Raw genomic sequence first — 25,451 nt, 5'->3', positions numbered from 1 at the left:
TTCAGTTGAAGCAACTTCCTCTTCTCTCAGACCTGTGTGACAGTCACATTTCCGAAACAAGAACGAATACTGCTGGATGACAGAGCCGCACACTCACAACACACACAGAAGAAAAGCACTTGCATTGGTGCTTGCTAATTGAAATAGTACAGTCACTGGCAAGGTGATACCTGACTGAAGTCCTGGCTGGAGTTCAAGACAGAAGGATAGTTTGTAAGAGGAGGGTTGACTCCTGTGCAACAATGCTGAAATCATTCAACCTCTTAAAGCAGTTAGGATCTGTGGGGAAGTAAGTACTTTCATGTGCGATTTTGTACTTTTTGTTGGGGGGGTTAGTTATTACAGAAAATAGAGCTAACAATATAAAATGGGGAATACAATCACGAGTTAATGTACTTCTGTAACCAATGCTACATGTATCAAGTTTTGTGACAATCTAAACTCTAGTCTGGTTCTAAGTTTTAGTCTTTAGTTTTCACTGTGAGCACCTGTGTGTTGAAGGGAAAACCTTTAGACAAACTTTTGGTGAGTGAGGAGTTTGTTAAGAAGAGTCAGCTGAGTTCTGCTTAGGACAGGGCATCTTTGGTGTCTGAAGTAAATCTGAGTTTGTTATTGTCAGGCCATCCTTAGTATGAAAGTAAGAAGAACAATGTTAGGAATCAGACAGACAGGTGAGAATAGTGATAATGTTTAGTCTGGATGAGTGAGAGATCAGTCATAACAATGAACAGTTGTTTTAGATAGTGTAATGGGCGAGATGACAAGTGCAGTGTGTTTAAATCATGTTTTACTTTGTATGTGGCCTGTGACATAATGGGTTAAAGTGTAAACTTGAAAGCACACCCCCGCCCACAAGATATCCCATGTATCTCAAAAGTCAACTGTGCCCCTGGCTGACCTTTGACCTAATAATGTGACATTTACAAAAGCCAAATCTACATGTGTATGTAGTAGATAATCTGAAATATGTCATTGAACACCCACGTTGGGTTGTTGATACCCATGCTATCCTGGCTGAGAGCTGAGGGTGTCTGCTGCAGGTTGCCACAGACCAGCTGTGTGTTTGCAGGCCTCTTTTCCACTGACGTGTTTTCAGAATATTGACAAGCCCTACTAACTAACAGGGAGGTTGCACCAGTAGAGAGCCACTTCAGATGAGCAGCTACCTACACTCATCTCACTGACTGACTGACTGACTGTAACCGTAACTATCAAGACACACACACAGGCAGACAACTTTGAACTTTTGTTTAGTTGAAGAAAATAAAAAACAGTTGGAAAATGCTTGAATGTAGAAATACTCCTCCAGATATTCTAGAAAAAATGTAGTGTCCATCTGGTGTTGTAACAGGAAAGTTGAAATGAGAGTGAGTGACACAAAAGAGGGAACTTGCTCTTGATGTCATAGGTACTTTCACAAAGATGGTGGGAATATCTCCTGTTATAGATTTCAATCAAAAGACACAAATTCACATGTTTAGGTGCTAATCATGTGACCCAGCTGTGACCTGAGTTGGGGTTCAAATCTACACTGCAGCTGTTTCACTGCTATCAATCACACTGCTCTCAATGAGCCCAATTCAGACTTATGAAATGCACACCTTTCCTATGCACTTCTCAGTATTTGGTATTCAGATGTACCTTCTGCAGGCGCATAACGGGCTTTGCAGGCGTGGGTCCCCTGCGTGGGCTGAATTAGTTCAATAAAATTGCTAAAAACACTCCCACTTGCTGGCCAACAGATTTTCTCATGGAGTTTTCATTCAATAGAGTTTTCCGTACATTTATCTTAAGCCATCCCTTTAAATAAGGTGTACCTTTACTTATACTTATAATAGACTCACTAGAATACATGGAGAGAACGGGTTCAGAATTTTAGGATCAATGACAGGAAGCAAACTAAATCTATTCTTCTTCTCAACTGTCCAGTCATTGTGAACCATGTGCCAGGCTCCGGGTTTAAACTGCTATGTGTAGTCTGAGTTCCATAATGATTCAAATAGGCTACATGTCCCAAATTATTGCACAACGTTAGCCTAATATTATCATGTCACGAACTTCAAAATAAGCGTTAGGGAGTCCTAAATATGATCCCCAATTAGAGGCGACGATTACCAGCTGCCTCTACTTGGGAACCATACAAAACCACCAACATAGAAATATACATTCTAGAACACCCCCCTAGTCACACCCTGACCTAAACCACTATAGAGAATCCAAGGGCTCTCTATGGTTAGGGCGTGACAATCCACTAATGCTAGCGACCCCAGGAACAATTTACAAGGCCGTGACAGAAGACAGAAAAGTAAACGGAATGGAATGGAATTATGCAAAATGTGGGCTACAAATGGAAGGAAACTAACACTAAAGTGACAGTTCTAAATGTATGTGGGAATTACTGATGGTGGCTCCCGATAGTGGCTAATACTTAACATGATACAAATTCTAAACTAAAACTGAGAAAAGCCCGACATACAGTACCAGCTAAAAGGTTGGACACACCTACTCATTCAAGGGTTTTTCTTTATTTTTTTTATTTTTTTTAAATTGTAAAATAATAGTGAAGACATCAAAACTATGAAGTAACACATATGGAATCATGTAGTAACCAAAAGAGTGTTAAACAAATAAATATGCTTTATACTGTATTTTAGATTCTTCAACGCAGCTACACTTTGCCTTGATGACAGCTTTGCACACACTTTGAAAGTTTCTTCAAGTGCAGTTACAAAAATCATCAAGCTCTAGGATGTTTTTGGCGCTCATGAGGACCTCCACAGGAAAAGACCCAGAGTTACATCTGCTGCAGAGGATAAGTTCATTAGAGTTACCAGCCTCAGAAATTGCAGCCCAAATAAATGTAACAGACACATCTCAACATTAACTGTTCAGAGGACACTGTGTGAATCAGGCCTTCATGGTCGAATTGCTGCAAAGAAACCACGACTAAAGCACACCAATAAGAAGAAGACTTGCTTGGGACAAGAAACACGAGTAATGGGCCTTAGACCGGTGGAAATCTGTCCTTTGGTCTGATGAGTCCAAATTTTAGATTTTTGGTTCCAACTGCCATGTCTTTGTGAGACGCAGAGTAGGTGAACGGATGATCTCTGCATATGTGGTTCCCGCAGTGAAGGGGAGGAGGTGTGATGACGTGATGGGAGCTTTGCTAGTGACACTGTCAGTGATTTAGAATTCAAGGCACACTTAACCAGCATAGCTACCACAGCATTCTGCAGCGATACGCCATCCCATCTGGTTTGAGCTTAGTGGGACTATCATTTGTTTTTCAACTGGACAATGACCCAAAACACACCTCCAGGCTGTGTAAAGGCTATTTGACCATGAAGGAGAGTGATGGAATGCTGCATCATATAATCTGACCTCTACAATCACCTAACTTCAACCCAATTGAGATGGTTTGGGATGAATTGGACCGCAGAGTGAAGGAAAAGCAGCCAAAAAGTACTTAGCATATGTGGGAACTCATTCAAGACTGTTGGAAAAACATTCCAAAGCTGTTATCAAGGCAAGGGTGGCTACTTTGAAGAATCTAAAATGTAAAATATATCTTTTGGTTACTACATGATTCCATATGTGTTATTTCATAGTTATATCTTTTGGTTACTACATGATTCCATATGTGTTATTTCATAGTTATATCTTTTGGTTACTACATGATTCCATATGTGTTATTTCATAGTTTTGATGTCTTCACTATTATTGTACAATGTAGAAAATAGTAAAAATAAAGAAAACCCTTGAATGAGTAGGTGTGTCCAAACTTGTTACTTGTACTGTATAATTGAAGCATTATAACGCACACAAATCAACTCACTTTCTCCTTTCTCTCTCTCTCGGTCTCTCTCTATCAATTCAGTTGCAATTTAAGGGGCTTTTTTGGCATGGGAAACATATGTTTACATTGCCAAAGCAAGAGAAATAGATAATAAACAAAAGTGAAATAAACAATAAAAAATGTACAGTAAACATTACACTCACAAAAGTTCCAAAATAAAAAAGAAATTTCAAATGTCATATTTTGTCTACTTACAGTGTTATAATGATGTGCAAATAGTTAAAGTTAAAGTAATAGTTTGTTTATTATCTAAAAGGGAAAATAAGTCAACATAAATATAGGTTGTATTTACAATGGTGGTTTTTTTTCCTTAGAGACTCTGCATGCATTATTTGGTGTTTTACATTGTACACAGAATATTTTTGCGGAATTCTGCATGCAGTCTCAATTTGGTGTTTGTCCCATTTTGTGAATTCTTTGTTGATGAGCAGACCCCATTCCTCACAACCATAAAGGGAAATGGGTTCTGTAACTGATAAAAAAATTTTTTGCCAGATCCTAATTGATATGTTGAATTTTATGTTCCTTTTGATGGCATAGAAGGCCCTTCTTGCCTTGTCTCTCAGCTCGTTCACAGCTTTGTGGAAGTTACCTGTGGTGCTGATGTTTAGGCCGAGGTATGTGGAGTTTTTTGTTTGCTCTCGGGCAGTGCTCTAGGCAGTGGTTCCCAAACTTTTTATAGTTCCGTACCCCTTCAAACATTCAACCTCCAACTGCGTACCTCCTCTAGCACCAGGGTCAGCGCACTCTCAAATGTTGTTTTTTTGCCATCATTGTAAGCCTGCCACACACACACTATACAATACATTCATTAAACATAAGAATGAGGGTGAGTTTTTGTCACAACCCGGATCGTGGGAAGTGACAAAGAGCTCTTATAGGACCAGGGCACAAATAATACTTTTGCTCTTTATGTAGCCATCTTACATATAACACCTTATTTGTTCATAAAAATGGTGAATAACTCACCACAGGTTAATGAGAAGGGTTTGCTTAAAAGGATGCACATAACTCTGCAATGTTGGGTTGTATTGGAGAGTCTCAGTCTTAAATCATTTCCCACACAGTCTGTGTCTGTATTTAGTTTTCCTGCTAGTGAGGGCAGAGATTCCACTCTCACATAGGTACGTGGTTGCAAAGGGCACCAGTGTCTTAACAGCACCATTTGCCAAGGCAAGAAACTCTGGCAGTGGCTTCTGATTAAATTCCATTTTCACAGAAGCGCTTGTTGCAATTTCAATGAGGATCTCTTGTTCAGATATCGGTAAGTGGACTGGAGGCAGGGCATGAAAGGGATAACGAATCAGTTGTTTGTATTGTACATTTTAGGAAAGTACCTGTGTAATTGCGCACCCAACTCACTCAGGTGCTTCGCTATATCACATTTTACATTGTCCGTAAGTTTGAGTTAATTTGCACACAAAAAAATCATACAATGATGGAAAGAGCTGTGTGTTGTCCTTGTTAATGCAGACAGAGAAGAGCTCTAACTTCTTAATCATAGCCTCAATTTTGTTCCGCACGTTGAATATAGTTGCGGAGTCTCGTGGTAATCCTAGATTCAGATCATTCAGGTGAGAAAAAACATCACCCAGATAGGCCAAGTGTGTGAGAAACTCGTCATCATGCAAGCGGTCAGACAAGTTATGAAAACTTTAAGCTCGTCTCTCAATTTTAAAAAAACAATCAATACTTTGCCCCTTGATAACCAACACACTTCTGTATGTTGTGAAAGCGTTACATGGTCGTTGCCCATATCATTGCATAATGCAGAAAATACACGAGAGTTCAAGGGCCTTGCCTTAACAAAGTTACCCATTTTCACTGTAATGTCCAAAACGTCTTTCAAGCTGTCATTCATTCCCTTGGCAGAAAGAGCCTCTCGGTGGATGCTGCAATTTACCCAAGTGGCGTCGGGAGCAACTGCTTGCATGAGCGTTACCACTCCACTATGTCTCCCTGTTATGGCTTTTGCGCCATCAGTGCAGATACCAACACATCTTGACCACCAAAGTCCATTTGATGTCACAAAGGTGTCCAGTACTTTAAAAATAACCTCCCATGTTGTCCTGATTTTCAGTGGTCTGCAGAAGAGGATGTCTTCCTTAACTGACCACCCATAAACGTAATTGACATATACCAGGAGCTGTGCCAGGCCTGCCACGTCTGTTGACTCATCCAGCTGTAAGGCATATAATTCACCTTGCATGTTTGCGAAGCAGTAATTGTTTCAAAACATCTCCTGCCATGTCACTGATGTGTCGTAAAACAGTGTTGTTTGATAAAGGCATTGTCTGTATATATTTGTTTGTCCTTTTCCCTCAGCATTGTCCCAGCCATATCCGCGGTAGCAGGAAGAATTAAGTCCTCCACAATAGTATGAGGCTTGCCTGTCCTAGCCACTCGGTAGCTCACCATATAAGAAAGTTCTAGCTCCTTCTAATTAATGGTATCTGTTGCTTTTATATATGTCTTACTGCTCGAAAGTCGTCTTTATTCTTGCTCAAAAAACTCCTGTGTGTTAAGGTTCTTCCGGTGAAGGAGAGGAGGACCAAAATGCAGCGTGGTTATTTTTGATTCATCTTTAATAAAAGATAAACATGAACAATACAAAACAAGAACCGTGACGTGAAAACCTAAACAGCCTTATCTGGTGCAAACAGAGACAGGAACAATCACCCACGAAACACTCAAAGAATATGGCTGCCTAAATATGGTTCCCAATCAGAGACAATGATAAACACCTGCCTCTGATTGAGAACCACTCCAGGCAGCCATAGACTTTTCTAGACAACCCCACTAACCACAATCCCATAACCTACAACAAACCCCTAGACAAAACACACCACATAAATAACCCATGTCACACCCTGGCCTGACCAAAATAATAAAGAAAACACAAAATACTAAGACCAGGGCGTGACACCGTGGCTTATTTTTCAAATTGTCATGTTTAATTTATAAAGGTCTGTGCAAGAGGGAAGGTTTCCTGCGACAGAGTAACGGTTAATGTGATTGGATGTTAATAATTTGACTAGGCTACCTGTATTTGACATTGTGTTGTTATTTTTCTGAACAGTAAATGGTTTAATTTTATTTTTGGCAGTGAAACGAGGCTACTCAGGTGAGAAAAAAAACTCACCCAAATGTATAGCCCCGTTGAAAAATATAAATGTACTGTTTAAAAATGTGAAGAATTAAAAAAAAAATATATATATAAAAATTCAAATCACATTTTTATTTGGCGTACCCCCGACGGCATTGGTACGTGTACCCCAGTTTGGGAGGCCCTGCTCTAGGGCAATGGGGTCTAGATGGAATTTGTATTTGTGGTCCTGGCGACTGGACCTTTTTTGGAACACCATTATTTTTGTCTTACTGAGATTTACTGTCAGGGCCCAGGTCTGGCAGAATCTGTGCAGAAGGTTTAGGTGCTGCTGTAGACTTTCCTTGGTTGGTGACAGAAGCACCAGATCGATCATCATAAAACAGTAGACATTTGACTTCAGATTCTAGTAGGGTGAGGCCGGGTGCTGCAGACTGTTCTAGTGCCCTCGCCAATTTGTTGATATATAGGTTTAAGAGGGTGGGGCTTAAGCTGCATCCCTGCCTCACCCCCTGTGGAAATAAATGTGTGTTTTTTGCCAATTTTAACCGCACACTTGTTGTTTGTGTACATGGATTTTATAATGTCTTGTGTTTTTTCCCCAACACCACTTTCCATCAATTTGTATAGCAGACTCTCATGCCAAATGGAGCCAAAGGCTTTTTTTAAATCAACAAAGCATGAGAAGGCTTTGCCTTTGTTTTGTTTTTTTGTTTGTCAATTAGGGTGTGTAGGGTGAATACGTGGTCTGTCGTACAGTAATTTGGTAAAAAGCCAATTTGACATTTGCTCAGTACATTGTTTTCACTGAGGAAATGTATGAGTCTGCTGTTAATGATAATGCAGAGGATTTTCCCAAGGTTGTTGTTAACGCATATCCCACAGTAGTTATTGGGGTCAAATTTGTCTCCTTTTTTGTGGATTTGGGTGATCAGTCCTTGGTTCCAAATATTGGGGAAGATGCCAGAGCTAAGGATGATGTTAAAGAGTTTAAGTATAGCCAATTTGAAATTTGTTGTCTGTATATTTTATCCTTTCATTGAGTATACCATCAACACCACAGGCCTTTTTTGGGGTTGGTCTAACACTTTTTGGGTTAGTCTTTAATAGTTGATTCTAATATTTGTATCTCTCTCTCTCTCTCTCTCAGTCTTTCTCTCTCAATTCAATTCAATTCAATTCAAGGGCTTCATTGGCATGGGAAACATGTTAACATTGACAAAGCAAGTGAAGTAGATAATAAACAAAGTTAAATAAACAATACAAATTAATCTCTCTCTCTCTCTTTGCCTGTCTCTCTCTCTCACTCACTCTCTGTCTCTCCATCTTCACCTGTAAGTAACCTAAAACAGTGGATTAGGGCAGTGGTTCTCAACCATGGGTACTAGGACCCCTGGGGGTACTTGACCTATCCACAGGGGGTACTTGAGAAGACTCATGAGACCATAGGCCTACTGGTAAAGTGCACATGAGGGGGTACTTCAGGGGCACTCCAGGCAAAATTCAGTTGCTGGTACAGTAGGTGGGGGGGGGGCTGGCTTGAGCAGTAGCCCTCATCAGCAAACTTCCCCTCCACCCCCCCCCCCTCCCCCCTCTCTATCTGGCCTGCTTCCTATCTAAACCACAGCAGCCCACAGCAGTAGCCTCCACTCTAACTTTAGGATGTTGATCTCATCTGACTGACAGTGGAAGAGCTACATGTGTACTAATCTCCCATAGAGCTGCACTTTGCTGGACCCCAAGAAGAGTGGCTGCTGAACTAATGGGGATCCATAATAAATGCACATACTGCAACACACTGCAAAACAAACACGGCCTGAAAGCCTTTTTTAATTCTTATCAACAGATCACAGGATGCCACTGACCTTCTCACAGAGGATCTGGTTATGGTGAGTTAAATCTGATTATAAAGGGGGATAGAGGATCTCGTTATGGTGAGTTGAGGCTGATTATAAAGGGGGATAGAGGATCTCGTTATGGTGAGTTGAGGCTGATTATAAAGGGGGATAGAGGATCTCGTTATGGTGAGTTGAGGCTGATTATAAAGGGGGATAGAGGATCTGGTTATGGTACATTCAGGCTCATTATAAAGGGGGATAGAGGATCTCGTTATGGTGAGTTGAGGCTGATTATAAAGGGGGATAGAGGATCTGGTTATGGTGAGTTGGGGCTGATTATAAAGGGGGATAGAGGATCTGGTTATGGTGAGTTGGGGCTGATTATAAAGGGGGATAGAGGATCTGGTTATGATGTGTTGAAGCTGATTATAAAGGAGGATAGAGGAGGAGGGGGATAGAGGAGGATAGAGGATCTGGTTATGGTGCATTAAGGCAGATTATAAAGGGGGATAGCAGTCGTTCAGTTCACTACGTGAAGGGTGAATACATTTGGGACCTAGCTCACACTGTGAACATAAGACACACTCTATATCTGTCATTTTCATTGGTCTTAGGTGGAGCAGCGGGTGGAGCCAGCCAAGAAGGCAGCGCAGGTTATTCACAAGAAGCTGCTTGCCTGTCTGCAGAGTCAACTAGGGCTGGACACAGAGAGACGAATGGTAACATCTCGTCTTTTTCACCTTTCATCCCTTCCCTTTGACTTGACTTACATCTGTTATGATTATCAATACAAAACTATGTCTCTCTCCAGAAAAAACTCCCTCTCATGCTGCTCTCTGTTTGCATGGCTGAGAGCTTTAAAGACTTTGATGCAGACTCTTCTATCAGGTACTTTATGTAGCCAAACCATTTATTCATCATCCAAATGATCAGTCAAACATTAGTCAATTAATCAATCAGCCTATTTCCTCTCTGATAGGAAAGTGTTGGAGATGTGTTGCTTCATGGAGAACCATCTGGCCAAAACACTGGCTGAATTTGAGCTGAAGCTGGAGAAGGAGGTTTTGGAGCCTCTCAATAAGCTCAGTGAGGTAAGGGCTGCAGGAGCAAGAGGCTTTCAGACACTTTTGGACGAAAATGAAAGTTTGTGATTATGTAGTATCACATCAAATCAAATCAAATGTTATTTGTCACGTGCGCCGAATACAACAGGTGTTACCTTACCTTCACCTTACCGTGAAATGCTTACTTACAAGCTCTTAACCAACAATGTAGTTTTTAAGAAAAATACTTACTAAATAAAGTAAAAAAATAAAAGAGCAACAATAAAATAACAATAACCAGGCTATATACAGAGGGTACTGGTACTGAGTTGAGGTCATTTGTACATGTAGGTAGGGGTAAAGTGACTATGTACAGTGTAGATAATGAACAGCGAGTAGCAGCAGCGCAAAAAAATGCAAATAGTCTGGGTAGCCTTTTGATTAGTTGTTCAGCATATAAATACTAACTCTGTTTCCATCTGTAGGAAGACCTTCCAGAGATTCTCAAAAACAAGAAGCAGTTTGCAAAACTCACAATGGACTGGCACAATGCACTCAACAAGTGGGTCACACATTCTGTGTGATTGTATTTAGCACTTTAAGATGTTTTATTGTCACCGGATAGGTGACAGACCCTATATGTTCCAGACCAGTGGAGGTAGTGGTTGACACAGTTCCATTTATTCCATTCCAACCATTACATTGAGCCAATCCTCTTATAGCTCCTCCCACCAGTGTATAGTTCCTTTATACATCTATAATAACTACCTTTGATCAGTATCTCCATTGTGTCCTCTTGTTTTCTTTCTGGCTTCTGATCATGAATGACTTTGCCCCTTCAGGTCCCAGGCCAGTACGGGCCCTCAGGCAAAGCAGGACGGGCTGAAAGAAGAGGTGGAGGAGGCCTGGAGGAAACTGGAGAGTATCAAGGTGTTGGATGGTCACTCCTATTACGTGTTACTGTTTAAGACACTTTGTTGTTTCCTGCGGTAGTTTTAGCCTCTTACATACATACTGTTGGTATGGCTATTCATTCTCTACAGGATCAGTACTCTGCAGATCTCTATCACTTTGCCACTAAAGAAGAGGCCTATGCCAACTACTTCATTCGTGTGAGTGTGGCCCGCTAATTGTCCTCTCTTTCAAGTTGTGTTTTTTGCTTTTGTTAATTATCATGTGCTATTAGGAATTCAATTTGATAAGTGCCTGGTTTGTGCCCTCTCAGCTGCTGGAACTACAAGCAGAACATCATAAGAATTCCCATGACTTCCTGGAACGAAACATCACTGAGCTAAAAGAAAGCCACAATCAAACAGGTGAATAGTGTGTGTGTGTGTGTGTGTGTGTGTGTGTGTGTGTGTGTGTGTGTGTGTGTGTGTGTGTATGTGTGTGTGTGTGTGTGTGTGTGTGTGTGTATGTGTATGTATGTATGTATGTATGTATGTATGTATGTATGTATGTATGTATGTACCAGTGAAAAGTTTGGAGACAACTACTCATTCCAGGGATTTCCACTAAATAAATGCTTCACAGAGTTCAAGTAACAAACACATCTCAAAATCAACTGTTCAGTAGACACTGTGTGAATCAGGCCTTCATGGTGGAATGTCTGCAAAGAAACCACTACTAAAGGACACCAATAATAAGAAGAGACTTGCTTGGGCCAAGAAACACGAGCAATGGACATTAGACCGGTGGAAATCTGTCCTTTGGTCTGATGAGTCCAAATATTATATTTTTGGTGTCTTTGTGAGACGCAGAGTAGGTGAACGGATTATCTCTGCATGTGTGGTTCCCACCATCCATGAAGCATGGAGGGGGAGGTGTGATGACGTGGGGGTGCTTTGCTGGTGACACTGTCAGTGATTTATTTAGAATTCAAGGCACACTTAACCAGCATGGCTACCACAGCATTCTGCAGTGATACACCATCCCATCTGGTTTGCGCTTAGTGGGACTATCATTTGTTTTTCAACAGGACAATGGCCCAAAACACACTTCCAGGCTGTGTAAGGGCTATTTGACCAAGAAGGAGAGTGCTGCATCAGATGACCTGGCCTCCACAATCACCCGACCTCAACCCAATTGAGATGGTTTGGGATGGGTTGGACCGCAGAGTGAAGGAAAAGCCGCCACAAGTGTTCAGCATTTGTGGGAACCTCTTCAAGACTGTTGGAAAAGCATTCTTCATGAAGTTGGTTGAGAGAATGCCAAGAGTATGCAAAGCTGTCATCAAGGCAAAGGGTGGCTACTTTGAAGAATCTTTGTTTAACACTTTTTTGTTTACTACATGATTCCATGTGTGTTATTTCATAGTTTTGATGTCTTTACTATTATTCTAAAATGTAGAAAATAGTCAAATAAAGAAAAACCCTTGAATGAGTAGGTTTGTATGTGTGTGAATGTATGTGTGTGTGTGTGTGTGTGTGTGTGTGTGTGTGTGTATGTGTGTGAGTATGTGTACAGTATGTGTGTTTGCAGTTACAATACCCAGGCTTACTTACTGTACATAGGTAACTCACCCTTCCAATGTGTTGCTCCCACCTGCCTACAGTAGTATTTGTCCAGTGTGTCACCAGTATGTGTTACCACAGACTCCCAGAAGAACAACTCTAGGGGGAAGGTATACGGGGAGCCCCTGCTGACTCACCTGTATGACAGCGGCAGGGAGATCGCTGTTCCCATCCAGGAGTGTGTTCACATGCTGCTGCACACCGGCATGAGGGAGGAGGTGAGGACTGAAATTATTCATCTACTACATGGTATTCATGTGAATGGGATTTAATTAATTAACTAGCCAGTCTACGATAATACCCTCCTGGATAAAATTGGTCTCTATCTCTCTCCCTCCATCTCTCTCTCAGGGTCTGTTTCGTCTGGCGGCAGCAGCCTCGGTAGTGAAGAGACTGAAGAGCAGTCTGGATGGAGGAGTCATGAACCACAGCGAGTTCACTGACCCTCACGCAGTCGCAGGTCAGAGAGAATGTCCCTGTTGAAACTACTTCTTATTCAAGGTTTTCAAGTTTAAAATGTGTCTACTTGACAGTACAACAACACGTAGGCATTAAGCAGCATCTTCTATTTTTTCAATGTAGGGGCTTTGAAAAGCTACCTGAGAGAGCTGCCTGAACCTCTCATGACCTTTGAACTCTACAATGATTGGTTTCAAGCAGCAGGGTAAGGTCCTTGATTGGTCTACATCTTAGAAGCATACAGTTTATAGTGTCTTTATATAATTTCTCTCTCCTCATAAAACGTCTCTCTGCCTGTCCCCGTCATTATTTAGGGAGAAAGAATTGACAGACAAACTTGAGCAGTTTAAAATTGTGCTGAAGAAGTTACCATCAGAAAACTACAACAACCTCCGGTACATAGCTCTCTCAGATCTTGACCAGTGGAGGCTGCTGAGGGGAGGATTGCTCATAATAATGTATGGAACGGAGCGAATGGAATTGCAACAAACCATGTGTTTGATGTATCTGATACCATTCTACTCAATTCGGCTCCAGCGATTACCATGAGCCCGTCCTCCCCAATTAAGGTGTCACCAACCTCCTGTGATCTTGAAAGATTCCTGTGTGAAGTTATAAACACTCAAGAATGATGCAGGATGTGTGATGATTGTGAATATCTTCCTATCTGCCTCTCTCTCTCTGTCTCCGTCTCGCTCTCTCTGTTTCTCTCTCTCTCTCTCCCTCCTCCCCTCTATTAGGTACCTGGTACAGTTCCTGTCATGTCTGTCAGAGCAGCAGGCGGTTAACAGGATGAGTCCCAGTAACATTGCCATAGTACTGGGTCCCAATCTGTTGTGGCCTCACATGGAGGGGTGGGTACTACTGACACGGTGACAGAGAGAGGAAACTGAACCACACTGTCTAGCTATCTGTCTGTCATAATAGCCCTATGTCTAAGTGTTGTTCCTGATGTCACTTTCTGTTGTTACTAATCTGATTAGGTCTGTGTTATTTAGTAGTTGACTTTAACCTCTTTTCTTTCTCCCTCCCTCTCTCTTTGTCTTACTTCAATTTTCCTCTCCTCCATCCAATTCTATACCGGCGTCTATTTTTCTCTATTTTCCTCTCTCTCAGGGAGGCAGCGTTGTTGGACATGGCATCTGCCTCCTCTGTCCAGGTCGTGGCGGTGGTTGAGCCTCTCATAAAATACTCCAGCAGCCTGTTTCCAGAAGGTACAGTACCACCTTCAATGTTCTGTTTACTTATGTTCCGGGGAGGAGTACTGGGAGTCCTTTAAGTGATGAGTTGGTTTGCATGACATTTGTGGAAGTTCGCCACTATGATACCAGAGCGAGCTGCCTGAATGCCTTATGACCATTCATGTTTATCTTACTGTGTTGAGCTAAGCTAGGTAGGTCTATGGATCTTTTATGCAACATGACCTATGTTGTGTTCCTTTCCAGAGGTGGACTTTGAGATTCCTGATCTTCCTGGGGTCTCAGATTTGACCTTGTTAGAACCTGAACCCTCAGAGTCTGGGAAAGAGAATCTTGCCAGAACTACCTCCTCCTCTTCCTTATGCTCTTCCTCTACCCCTTCTCATCCTTCTCTCTGTAAAACAATCAGGTACCACACACACAGACGGAACAGGAATGAAACATTGTCAATAGGCATTTGAACAGAGTTTACTTGTTCACTTTTTAATTATAACAGTGTGCTATCTAACACCAACCGTCTCCTCCTCAGCTCAGGATCACAGAACAGTGGAGGTCTATTCATCTTCAAGTCAGGCTCCTTTGTTCATAGAACCACCACCTGGGGGAACTCTGCCTCAGACCCACCTAGCTCAACCCCACTTACCCGTACCTCAGTCCAGACCCAGAGCACGTTCCCCATCTCAAGCCCAACACTGGTTCACAACACATCCCCACTTCCCAGCCCCAAACTGTCTCCTGGCCCAACCCTGGTTCCTTCCCCACCACCGGTGTCTGTCTGCAGTCCGACCCAGAAGCAGAGCCCTGAATCAGAATCACTAGAACCCATCTTAGAGGCCCCACCGGACTCCCCCAAAGCTATACTGACAATCACCTCATCATACAAACGTAGGTGACCCTCCACGGCCATTCCATGACATACTAATGGTGCATAGTAAAACACAGAACTCATGTGGTAGCTAGCTAACGCTATTTATTGACAGCGCTGAAGTCATCCATAGAGCTCATGTGGTCGTAAGCTAACGCTATTTATTGACGGTGCTGAAGTCATCCACAGAGCTCATGAGGTGTGTCACAGTCCAGCTCAGCATAAGTGGCAAAGTACTGCTCCACTTTAGTACACAGGAAGCCACGTTCTATGGCAGCAGTGGCCAAAATTACCAACGGCTTCTAATGACGAAACTGTTGTCATAAATAACTGTTGCACTTCCACAACCAACAGGTTTAGTTTCAAGTCGATGTAAAGACAAATACTCTAATATAATAATGCACATATATAGTCACAATAAGACTTATCCTCAATCAATCCTCAACACCCAACTACCTCTTTCTCTCTTTTCACAGTGAAGAGTTCCTTCTTTCAGCATAAGCGGTTCATCCCTGGTAAAGAGCAGGTGGTCGCTACATACTCCAGACCCAGCACCCCAGCACCAGCAGAGGCACCCAAAACCCAGCCACACCCTGCACCCAAGCCCCTAGCTCCGGTCCTGAAGAAGGCCCCGAACAAAAAGGGTGCAATTAGGCCCCCTCAAATCCCACCACCCAAGCCCCCAGTACTGGTGAGCAAACAGGTGACCTCTATAGCGCAGTGATGAGGTAGAGATATAGAGTGTCATCTAAGCATGTGTAAAGAAGTTTTCTTATGCTTTAGGTACAAATGTAGACTGTAACCTGACATTTGGTGCCACCTTGTTTGGTTGCGTATCAAGGCCAGAGATGTATTGGGCTTCTGCAGCCAAGTCCAAGTGCTTTGTAGCTTGAGCCATACAGTTTCTTCAGAAATCATTCACACCCCTTGACTTTTTTCATGTTGTTGAGTTACAGCTTGAATTTAAAATAGATTCCATTTAGATGTTTGTGTCACTGGCCTACACACAATACCCCATAATGTCAAAGTGAAATTATGTTTTTCAAAATTTGTACAAATGAAATGCTGAAATGTCTTGAGTAAATAAGTATTCAACCCCTTTGTTATGGCAAGCCTAAATAAGTTCAGGAGTAGAAAAGTGCTTAACAAGTCACATAATAAGTTGAATGGACTCACACTGTGTGCAATAATAGTGTTTAACATGATTTTTGAATGACTACGTTATCTGTAAGGTCCCTCAGTCGAGCTGTGCATTTCAAACACAGATTCAACCACAAAGGGAGGTTTTCCTTTGCCTCACAAAGAAGGACACCTATTGGTAGATACAGTTGGTTAAAAAAAAGCAGACATGCCAAAGATGCTTCTACAAAGTATTGACTCAGGGGTGTAAATTCAATATTTCTGTATTTCATTCTCAATACATTTGCAAACATTTCTAAAATCATATTTTCACTTTGTCCTTATGGTGTAGATGTAGATGGGTGAGATTGTTGTGTCTGGAATACGAGGGATGTGAGTAGTCTTTGAAGCCTCTGTATATGCATGATGTGTTGTGATTTATTTAGAGCTGTTTTGTAGTACAGTATGTTTTCAGATATGTAAATAAAGTATTAATGCTAATTAAAAACATTTTATTGCATTTATTATTATCATTATAGAAATATCATTGGTGTCAACAGCAGCACAGTTATATGGATATAAGACACTGCTTTAAAAAGAGGATTCAACCATTAGTTGACAGAATAGTAGACAAGCAGGTGACTATCAATTCAAAAAGCAATATGAGTTAGACCCATAATGAATTTGAGAAACATTTCGAAATGGAGTATGATGTTAATATGTGAATTAACAAACATACTGTCCAAACATTATACTTATACTACAACATTGTACAAAATTACCTTATTCTATTTAACTTCTGAGTACATTTCTCAGGGTTTGTGCTTCACACTGTATCTGTAGACCAATAAAAAGTGTAAGCACCAGTCAAAATATGATTGTTTTCCTGTAGTTAACGTTATGTTCTAAGACTTAAGATCTCTCTCTTGGTGTAGTGTTTGAATGGCTAGAAATGGCTACTGCTTCATCTTTGTGTCCTGCCTGTTGCCTTGAATAGTTCTATGAAGTCACACATTGAGCATTTTGCTCAGGAAGTCCAAACTGACTATATATAACCAGCTGTTAACAGACTTACACACTGTTGAGCAACATCTTTAGTGTTTCCATGGTAACTCCTCTGTGTCCAACGACCACTTTCTCTGGTACACTCTGACACTTTCTACCCCATCTCTTTGTTCGCTACTGGTTCCAGTGACCTCTTTTAAAAGCTATTATTAGCCTGTTCAAGCTCCTTCCATACAGTATGTTCGCTTGGGGAACTGTCAGCCTCCATAATCTTTCAACAAGTCGTCTTCTGACGACTTATAAAATTCAATTTCTCCAATGAATATTAGAATATGATGAAGAAGGGTTCAAGGGTGACTCAGCTCAAAAAGCTATCCTCATTGATGGAAAAAATGTTTTTTCTTAAAACAAAAGTATTTACAAGGAATTAAGCAATAATCCCAATCCCATCTGTAGTAGGTACTACTGGTTAAAATAATTGTTGTCCATTTAGTCTGTCGGTTCTGTTCAGACTTTGATTTCCTCCTCCTCATCAGGGGTAATGCAGATGTAAGGTGTTTTCTTCATGGTCTGGCCCATGGTCACCTCTCCCTCCAGATCCATCCTCTGCTGCCCCTTCAGGGTCCCTCCAACTCCGTAGAGCACCCCCAGCACATCAGTGGCACCCTGGAACCTCTCACTCTCCATAGCAGGCCTCTGTCTAGATGGGGAGCCCATCACTAAATCAGGCACCGCCCCTTTAAGATGCTGCCCACCTCCATTCATCTCCATTCTCCTAGCCTCCTCTTCCTCCTCTTCCCACTCCATCCCATATGGACTCTTCCTGCTGCTACAGTCTTCTCGAAGCAGAGAATCCACCAATGAGGCAGTGGTGGCATCCATTTCCGAGTCCATCTCCGAGCCTTCATTGGTCACAAACACAAATGCAGAACCGCTTGGCTCCTCTGCCACCCAGGCATGGCTGGGCTCTAGGTGGCCGTTAGGGCTGTCAATCAAACCGAACACCTCGCTCATGAGGGAGGGCCCCAGGTCAAAGGTGAAGGAGGCCATGGAGGTCAGGGACTCATACTTTGTCATGTGACCGGGGTCAGAAGTCAGGGTGGGGTATGCGGAGGACTTCAGGAGGGCGGAGACATCGGTGAGCGAGCAGCCGTGGGCATTGGGGGTACAGGAAATAGATCCTCCCTGTTGCGACTGACGCTCTGCTGAACGGGAGAGGCGGGGCAGAGTGGCGAAACCTGACTCCAAACCTGAGGGGGAGGAGAGACGAGGAGTTTAGTCCTAACATTTTGGTTTGTGAAAGATTATTGACAAGAAACTTAAAAATCTAAAAATCTATTTTACAGGATGAATAAATCAAATTCCAGTTGGCACCCTAGTTCTACCTTCATGAATAATCTCAAAGAAGCTATGCTAGTCTGTCCTGGGAAGTAAAGTGGACTAAGCTAGTCTGTCCTGGGAAGTAAAGTGGACTATGCTTGTCTGTCCTGGGAAGTAAAGTGGACTATGCTTGTCTGTCCTGGGAAGTAAAGTGGACTATGCTAGTCTGTCCTGGGAAGTAAAGTGGACTATGCTAGTCTGTCCGAGGAAGTAAAGTGGACTATGCTAGTCTGTCCGTGGAAGTAAAGTGGACTATGCTAGTCTGTCCTGGGAAGTAAAGTGGACTATGCTAGTCTGTCCTGGGAAGTAAAGTGGACTATGCTCAGTCTCTGCTGGGAAGTAAAGTGGACTATGCTAGTCTGTCCTGGGAAGTAAAGTGGACTATGCTAGTCTGTCCGAGGAAGTAAAGTGGACTATGCTAGTCTGTCCTGGGAAGTAAAGTGGACTATGCTAGTCTGTCCTGGGAAGTAAAGTGGACTATGCTCAGTCTCTGCTGGGAAGTAAAGTGGACTATGCTCAGTCTCTCCTGGGAAGTAAAGTGGACTATGCTCAGTCTCTGCTGGGAAGTAAAGTGGACTATGCTCAGTCTCTCCTGGGAAGTAAAGTGGACTATGCTCAGTCTCTCCTGGGAAGTAAAGTGGACTATGCTCAGTCTCTGCTGGGAAGTAAAGTGGACTATGCTCAGTCTCTCCTGGGAAGTAAAGTCTGCTAAATGACTTAAATGTAAATGTAAATGTGGACTATGCTCAGTCTCTCCTGGGAAGTAAAGTGGACTATGCTCAGTCTCTCCTGGGAAGTAAAGTGGACTATGCTCAGTCTCTCCTGGGAAGTAAAGTGGACTATGCTCAGTCTCTGCTGGGAAGTAAAGTGGACTATGCTCAGTCTCTGCTGGGAAGTAAAGTGGACTATGCTCAGTCTCTCCTGGGAAGTAAAGTGGACTATGCTCAGTCTCTCCTGGGAAGTAAAGTGGACTATGCTCAGTCTCTCCTGGGAAGTAAAGTGGACTATGCTCAGTCTCTCCTGGGAAGTAAAGTGGACTATGCTCAGTCTCTCCTGGGAAGTAAAGTGGACTTTGCTCAGTTTCTGCTGGGAAGGTAAGTGGAGAATTCAGAAAGGAACTTCCATAGATGCTCTCCCATCACCAACAGAGGGCAGTGTAAACTATGTCATCAAAGAGTGATGAGTCTTCTGCCAGTTTCAAACACAAGCTCTATCTCTTGAGTTAGACATCACCTCTTAGGCATGTTGTTCTCAGGCCAGATCACTCACATGACCTGTCACACACTAGTGCTCGCATGGCCTACTGGAAACCAACTAGATGCAAGGTACGTTAAGAAACGACTGCATACCCACATAAAAAATACTACAGTTTACTATACTGCCCTACCAAGCAAAAAGCCAGTAACTGCTCATTGGGTGGAACTGAGAAAAATAGCTTTTATTTACCTTGGTTTCTCAGTAATCTAGTACAGTTACTGCTAAAAATGACCCCTCATTATCTCCAAAACACAATAGAGGCAGGATACTTGTCCACGTGATTAAGCATGTATTTAATGTAGCAAAATGACATTAACTCATTTTTGACCAAATGAGCAGGTCCTTCCTTTCTGCTTGGTAGGGCAGTATAGAATACTATAGTACTTACAATAGAATTCTATAGTATACTGTATAATCAAATCAAATCAAATTTTATTTGTCACATACACATGGTTAGCAGATGTTAATGCGAGTGTAGCGAAATGCTTGTGCTTCTAGTTCCGACAATGCAGTGATAACCAACAAGTAATCTAACTAACAATTCTAAAACTACTGTCTTATACACAGTGTAAGGAGATAAAGAATATGTACATAAGGATATATGAGTGAGTGATGGTACAGAGCAGCAAACAGTAGATGGTATCGAGTACAGTATCTACATATGAGATGAGTATGTAGACAAAGTAAACAAAGTGGCATAGTTAAAGTGGCTAGTGATACATGTATTACATAAGGATGCAGTCGATGATGTAGAGTACAGTATATACGTATGCATATGAGATGAATAATGTAGGGTAAGTAACATTATATAAGGTAGCATTGTTTAAAGTGGCTAGTGATATATTTACATCATTTCCCATCAATTCCCATTATTAAAGTGGCTGGAGTTGGGTCAGTGTCAATGACAGTGTGTTGGCAGCAGCCACTCAATGGTGGCTGTTTAACAGTCTGATAGCCTTGAGATAGAAGCTGTTTTTCAGTCTCTCAGTCCCAGCTTTGATGCACCTGTACTGACCTCGCCTTCTGGATGATAGCGGGGTGAACAGGCAGTGGTTCGGTGGTTGATGTCCTTGATGATCTTTATGGCCTTCCTGTAACATCGGGTGGTGTAGGTGTCCTGGAGGGCAGGTAGTTTGCCCCGGTGATGCGTTGTGCAGACCTCACTACCCTCTGGAGAGCCTTACGGTTGAGGGCGGAGCAGTTGCCGTACCAGGCGGTGATACAGCCCGCCAGGATGCTCTCGATTGTGCATCTGTAGAAGTTTGTGAGTGCTTTTGGTGACAAGCCGAATTTCTTCAGCCTCCTGAGGTTGAAGAGGCGCTGCTGCGCCTTCTTCACGACGCTGTCAGTGTGAGTGGACCAATTCAGTTTGTCTGTGATGTGTATGCCGAGGAACTTAAAACTTGCTACCCTCTCCACTACTGTTCCATCGATGTGGATAGGGGGTGTTCCCTCTGCTGTTTCCTGAAGTCCACAATCATCTCCTTAGTTTTGTTGACGTTGAGTGTGAGGTTATTTTCCTGACACCACACTCCGAGGGCCCTCACCTCCTCCCTGTAGGCCGTCTCGTCGTTGTTGGTAATCAAGCCTACCACTGTTGTGTCGTCCGCAAACTTGATGATTGAGTTGGAGCGTGCGTGGCCACGCAGTCGTGGGTGAACAGGGAGTACAGGAGAGGGCTCAGAACGCACCCTTGTGGGGCCCCGTGTTGAGGATCAGCGGGGAGGAGATGTTGTTGCCTACCCTCACCACCTGGGGGCGGCCCGTCAGGAAGTCCAGTACCCAGTTGCACAGGGCGGGGTCGAGACCCAGGGTCTCGAGCTTGATGACGAGCTTGGAGGGTACTATGGTGTTGAATGCCGAGCTGTAGTCGATGAACAGCATTCTCACATAGGTATTCCTCTTGTCCAGGTGGGTTAGGGCAGTGTGCAGTGTGGTTGAGATTGCATCGTCTGTGGACCTATTTGGGCGGTAAGCAAATTGGAGTGGGTCTAGGGTGTCAGGTAGGGTGGAGGTGATATGGTCCTTGACTAGTCTCTCAAAGCACTTCATGATGACGGAAGTGAGTGCTACGGGGCGGTAGTCGTTTAGCTCAGTTACCTTAGCTTTCTTGGGAACAGGAACAATGGTGGCCCTCTTGAAGCATGTGGGAACAGCAGACTGGTATAGGGATTGATTGAATATGTCCGTAAACACACCGGCCAGCTGGTTTGCGCATGCTCTGAGGGCGCGGCTGGGGATGCCGTCTGGGCCTGCAGCCTTGCGAGGGTTAACACGTTTAAATGTCTTACTCACCTCGGCTGCAGTGAAGGAGAGACCGCATGTTTTCGTTGCAGGCCGTGTCTGTGGCACTGTATTGTCCTCAAAGCGGGCAAAAAAGTTATTTAGTCTGCCTGGGAGCAAGACATCCTGGTCCGTGACTGGGCTGGGTTTCTTCTTGTAGTCCGTGATTGACTGTAGACCCTGCCACATGCCTCTTGTGTCTGAGCCATTGAATTGAGATTCCACTTTGTCTCTGTACTGACGCTTAGCTTGTTTAATAGCCTTGCGGAGGGAATAGCTGCATTGTTTATATTCGGACATGTTACCAGACACCCTGCCCTGATTAAAAGCAGTGGTTCGCGCTTTCAGTTTCACGCGAATGCTGCCATCAATCCACGGTTTCTGGTTTGGGAATGTTTTTATCGTTGCTATGGGAACGACATCTTCGACGCACGTTCTAATGAACTCGCACACCGAATCAGCGTATTCGTCAATATTTCCATCTGACGCAATACTGAAACATGTCCCAGTCCACGTGATGGAAGCAGTCTTGGAGTGTGGAGTCAGCTTGGTCTGACCAGCGTTGGACAGACCTCAGCGTGGGAGCCTCTTGTTTAAGTTTCTGCCTGTAGGCAGGGATCAACAAAATGGAGTCGTGGTCAGCTTTTCCGAAAGGGGGGCGGGGCAGGGCCTTATATGCGTCGCGGAAGTTAGAGTAACAATGATCCAAGGTTTTACCACCCCTGGTTGCGCAATCGATATGCTGATAAAATTTAGGGAGTCTTGTTTTCAGATTAGCTTTGTTAAAATCCCCAGCTACAATGAATGCAGCCTCCGGATAAATGGTTTCCAGTTTGCAAAGAGTTAAATAAAGTTCGTTCAGAGCCATCGATGTGTCTGCTTGGGGGGGGATATATACGGCTGTGATTATAATCGAAGAGAATTCTCTTGGAAGATAATGCGGTCTACATTTGATTGTGAGGAATTCTAAATCAGGTGAACAGAAGGATTTGAGTTCCTGTATGTTTCCTTCATCACACCATGTCTCGTTAGTCATGAGGCATACGCCCCCGCCGCTCTTCTTACCAGAAAGATGTTTGTTTCTGTCGGCGCGATGCGTGGAGAAACCCGTTGGCTGCACCGCATCGGATAGCGTCTTCCCAGTAAGCCATGTTTCCGTGAAGCAGAGAACATTGCAGTCTCTGATGTCCCTCTGGAATGCTACCCTTGCTCGGATTTCATCAACCTTGTTGTCAAGAGACTGGACATTGGCAAGAAGAATGCTGGGGAGTGGTGCGCGATGTGCCCTTGTCCGGAGTCTGACCAGAAGACCGCTACGTTTCCCTCTTTTTCGGAGTCGTTTTCTTGGGTCGCTGCATGCGATCCATTCCGTTGTCCTGTTTGTAAGGCAGAACACAGGATCCGCGTCGCGGAAAACATATTCTTGGTCGTACAGATGGTGAGTTGACGCTGATCTTATATTCAGTAATCCTATACCCCATACTGTGGTATCCCTGTAGTGTAGTGCTTACTATATACTTTTTTGTATACTGTAGAATACTATACTACACACAGTACTATCCCTTGATCATGTAGCACTTACTTTAGAACTTTTAGATCGATTGAAGTGCTAGCTAGCTTTACTGCTAGCTGCTAACTTTGTTGATACTGTTTTGATTTGAACGTGCTGTCCTTGGGAAGCTCATGCCGGGGATTTTCTCTGAGGTTCTCCCTTGATCGTGTAGTGCTTATCCGGTGTCCTGTGTGAATTTAAGTTTTTTTTTCTCTCTCTCTCTCTCTCTCTCTCTCTCTCTCTTTTCAACTCTCTAGAGACAGCAGGAGCGGTAGAGATACTGTCAATGATCGGCTATGAAAAGCCAACTGACATTTACTCCAGAGGTGCTGACTTGTTGCACACTCGACAACTACTGTGATTATTATTATTTGACCATGCTGGTCATTTATGAACATTTGAACACCACCCCTCATAGCCTAGTTCCTCTCTAGGTTTCTTCCTAGGTTCTGGCCTTTCTAGGGAGTTTTTCCTAGCCACCGTGAGACATGAGGGTATTACAGTTTTTTACAATCACTTTGGCACTAATTTCAGAACCTTTTTTCTAAACTCTAGACACAAAACACACAAGCAATTTCCAATTGCTTGGACACAATACACATAAAGCTAAGATAATTTGTTCATTGCACTAAAATCACCTGTTCAAAATGACAACTTACCATCAAAGTATTACCATTTCAAAATGCAATTCACACATTACATCTGGATGACTGTCTATTAATTTCATTACAATGATCCAACTATCAATTGATACAACTGCTCAAAATGATAAGCAACTGTTGCATGACTCTGAATGCAAAGTTTTATGGAAACTGATGAACAATAATACATGTTCAGATCATGAAAGTTTCAGGATAACGAGATCCACTGACACCAATTACTGTGGAACATGAACCAATTGGACTAAATTATCTATGGATGTAATATTTCATCATCATTCTTTATCAGACGCTGTTTCTATGGTTCCATGTAACACTTTTCCAGACCATGTTTTCAGATTTGACATTACTGTACACTCACCGGCCACTTTATTAGGTACACCTATCTAGTACTGGGTAGGACCCCCTTTTGCCTCCATAACAGCCTGAATTATTCACAGTGTTGTACGTTAAGAGGTGCCCTTCTGCACACCACTGTTTTAAATGCCTGTTATTTGAGCATTTTTGGCCTTTCTGTTAGCTTGAATAAGTCTGGACATTCTCCTCTGACCTCTCTCATTAACAAAGTGTTTTTCCCACAGAACTGCCGCTCACTGAATGTGTTTTGTTTATCGCACCATTCTCTGTAAACTCTAGAGACTGTAGTGCGTAAAAATCCCAGGAGGGCAGCTGTTTCTGAGATGCTGGAACCACCATGTGTGGCACCAACAATCATACCACGATCAAAGTTGCTTAGATTACGGAGCTTGCCCGTTCTAATGTTTAGTCAAACATCAACTAAAGCGCTCTACTCTATATACTCTATATATTGAGTTGCAGGCAGTCACATGATTCACTGTTCGAAGGAGCAGGCCATTTGCGTTAACGTGCAGGTGTACCTAATAAAGTAATTGCTTTTCCAATACTGCCAACTTCTTACTGATGATTGATTTCACATTGTGGTACGAGAATATAGGGAAATGAGTGGTATCCACCTACAACAACATAGCAATAACACAGAGCCGGCAGGTGATCCAGGTCACAATTGAGGTCAAGCAGTGGGAGGACGTGGTGGTCAAAGGAATGGCAGGGGACAAGCACCCCTTCTGAGAGGTGGTCGTGGGCCTCGTTTAAGAGATGTGGAGGAATGTGGTAGAGGACAAGGCAGCGGCAGCAATGAAATCCGAGCAATAGTTGTAGACCATGTCGTAAATCATGGCATGACAATGACTGAGGCAGCTACAATGATTCAACCAAACCTCAGAAGATCAACCGTGGCCTCAATCATCAGAACTTTCCGCAATGAGAACCGGTAAGTCTTCAGCATGCACTAAA

The 25,451-nt window shown here is 42.9% G+C and overlaps 2 protein-coding genes across 4 annotated transcripts in view; one reads left to right on the top strand and one right to left on the bottom strand.

Moving 5' to 3' along the window:
* The first annotated feature begins 38 nt into the window (after nucleotides 1-38).
* Nucleotides 39-16,511, top strand: LOC115112910 (SH3 domain-binding protein 1-like). 2 transcript variants are annotated; one of them, XM_029639963.2, is made up of 18 exons: nucleotides 39-289; nucleotides 8,812-8,854; nucleotides 9,418-9,522; nucleotides 9,615-9,691; nucleotides 9,783-9,894; nucleotides 10,332-10,408; nucleotides 10,689-10,776; nucleotides 10,890-10,958; nucleotides 11,072-11,162; nucleotides 12,441-12,577; nucleotides 12,711-12,819; nucleotides 12,942-13,023; nucleotides 13,133-13,213; nucleotides 13,559-13,672; nucleotides 13,935-14,032; nucleotides 14,264-14,426; nucleotides 14,547-14,902; nucleotides 15,359-16,511. In XM_029639963.2, the coding sequence occupies exons 1-18, from the start codon at nucleotides 243-245 to the stop codon at nucleotides 15,604-15,606; spliced, it is 2,097 nt and encodes a 698-aa protein (XP_029495823.1). In that variant the 5' UTR covers nucleotides 39-242; the 3' UTR covers nucleotides 15,607-16,511. The 2 variants fall into 2 exon arrangements, with proteins under 2 accessions (XP_029495823.1, XP_064868724.1); XM_065012652.1 differs by lacking the exons at nucleotides 39-289; nucleotides 8,812-8,854 and adding an exon at nucleotides 9,267-9,285.
* Nucleotides 16,270-25,451, bottom strand: part of LOC115112911 (cdc42 effector protein 1-like) — a 35,591-nt gene continuing 26,409 nt past the window's right edge. For both annotated transcript variants that reach the window (XM_029639965.2, XM_029639964.2), the window contains exon 3: nucleotides 16,270-18,256. In XM_029639965.2, the coding sequence (XP_029495825.1) occupies nucleotides 17,514-18,256 (743 nt within the window). In that variant the 3' untranslated portion in view covers nucleotides 16,270-17,513. The remainder of the gene's footprint in view (nucleotides 18,257-25,451) is intronic.

The sequence above is a fragment of the Oncorhynchus nerka genome, linkage group LG28 (assembly GCF_034236695.1).
Source record: "Oncorhynchus nerka isolate Pitt River linkage group LG28, Oner_Uvic_2.0, whole genome shotgun sequence".
NCBI lineage: Eukaryota > Metazoa > Chordata > Actinopteri > Salmoniformes > Salmonidae > Oncorhynchus > Oncorhynchus nerka.
The sequence above is the reverse complement of the archived record's forward strand: the minus strand, read 5'-3'. Positions and strand labels throughout refer to the sequence as shown.

Coding starts and splice junctions, on each gene's coding strand:
- LOC115112910 (XM_029639963.2), top strand. CDS start 243: ATGCTGAAATCATTCAACCTCTTAAAGCAGTTAGGATCTGTGGGGAA. Junction 9,523..9,614: donor TGGACACAGAGAGACGAATG/GTAACATCTCGT, acceptor GTCTCTCTCCAG/AAAAAACTCCCTCTCATGCT. Junction 12,578..12,710: donor ACACCGGCATGAGGGAGGAG/GTGAGGACTGAA, acceptor TCTCTCTCTCAG/GGTCTGTTTCGTCTGGCGGC.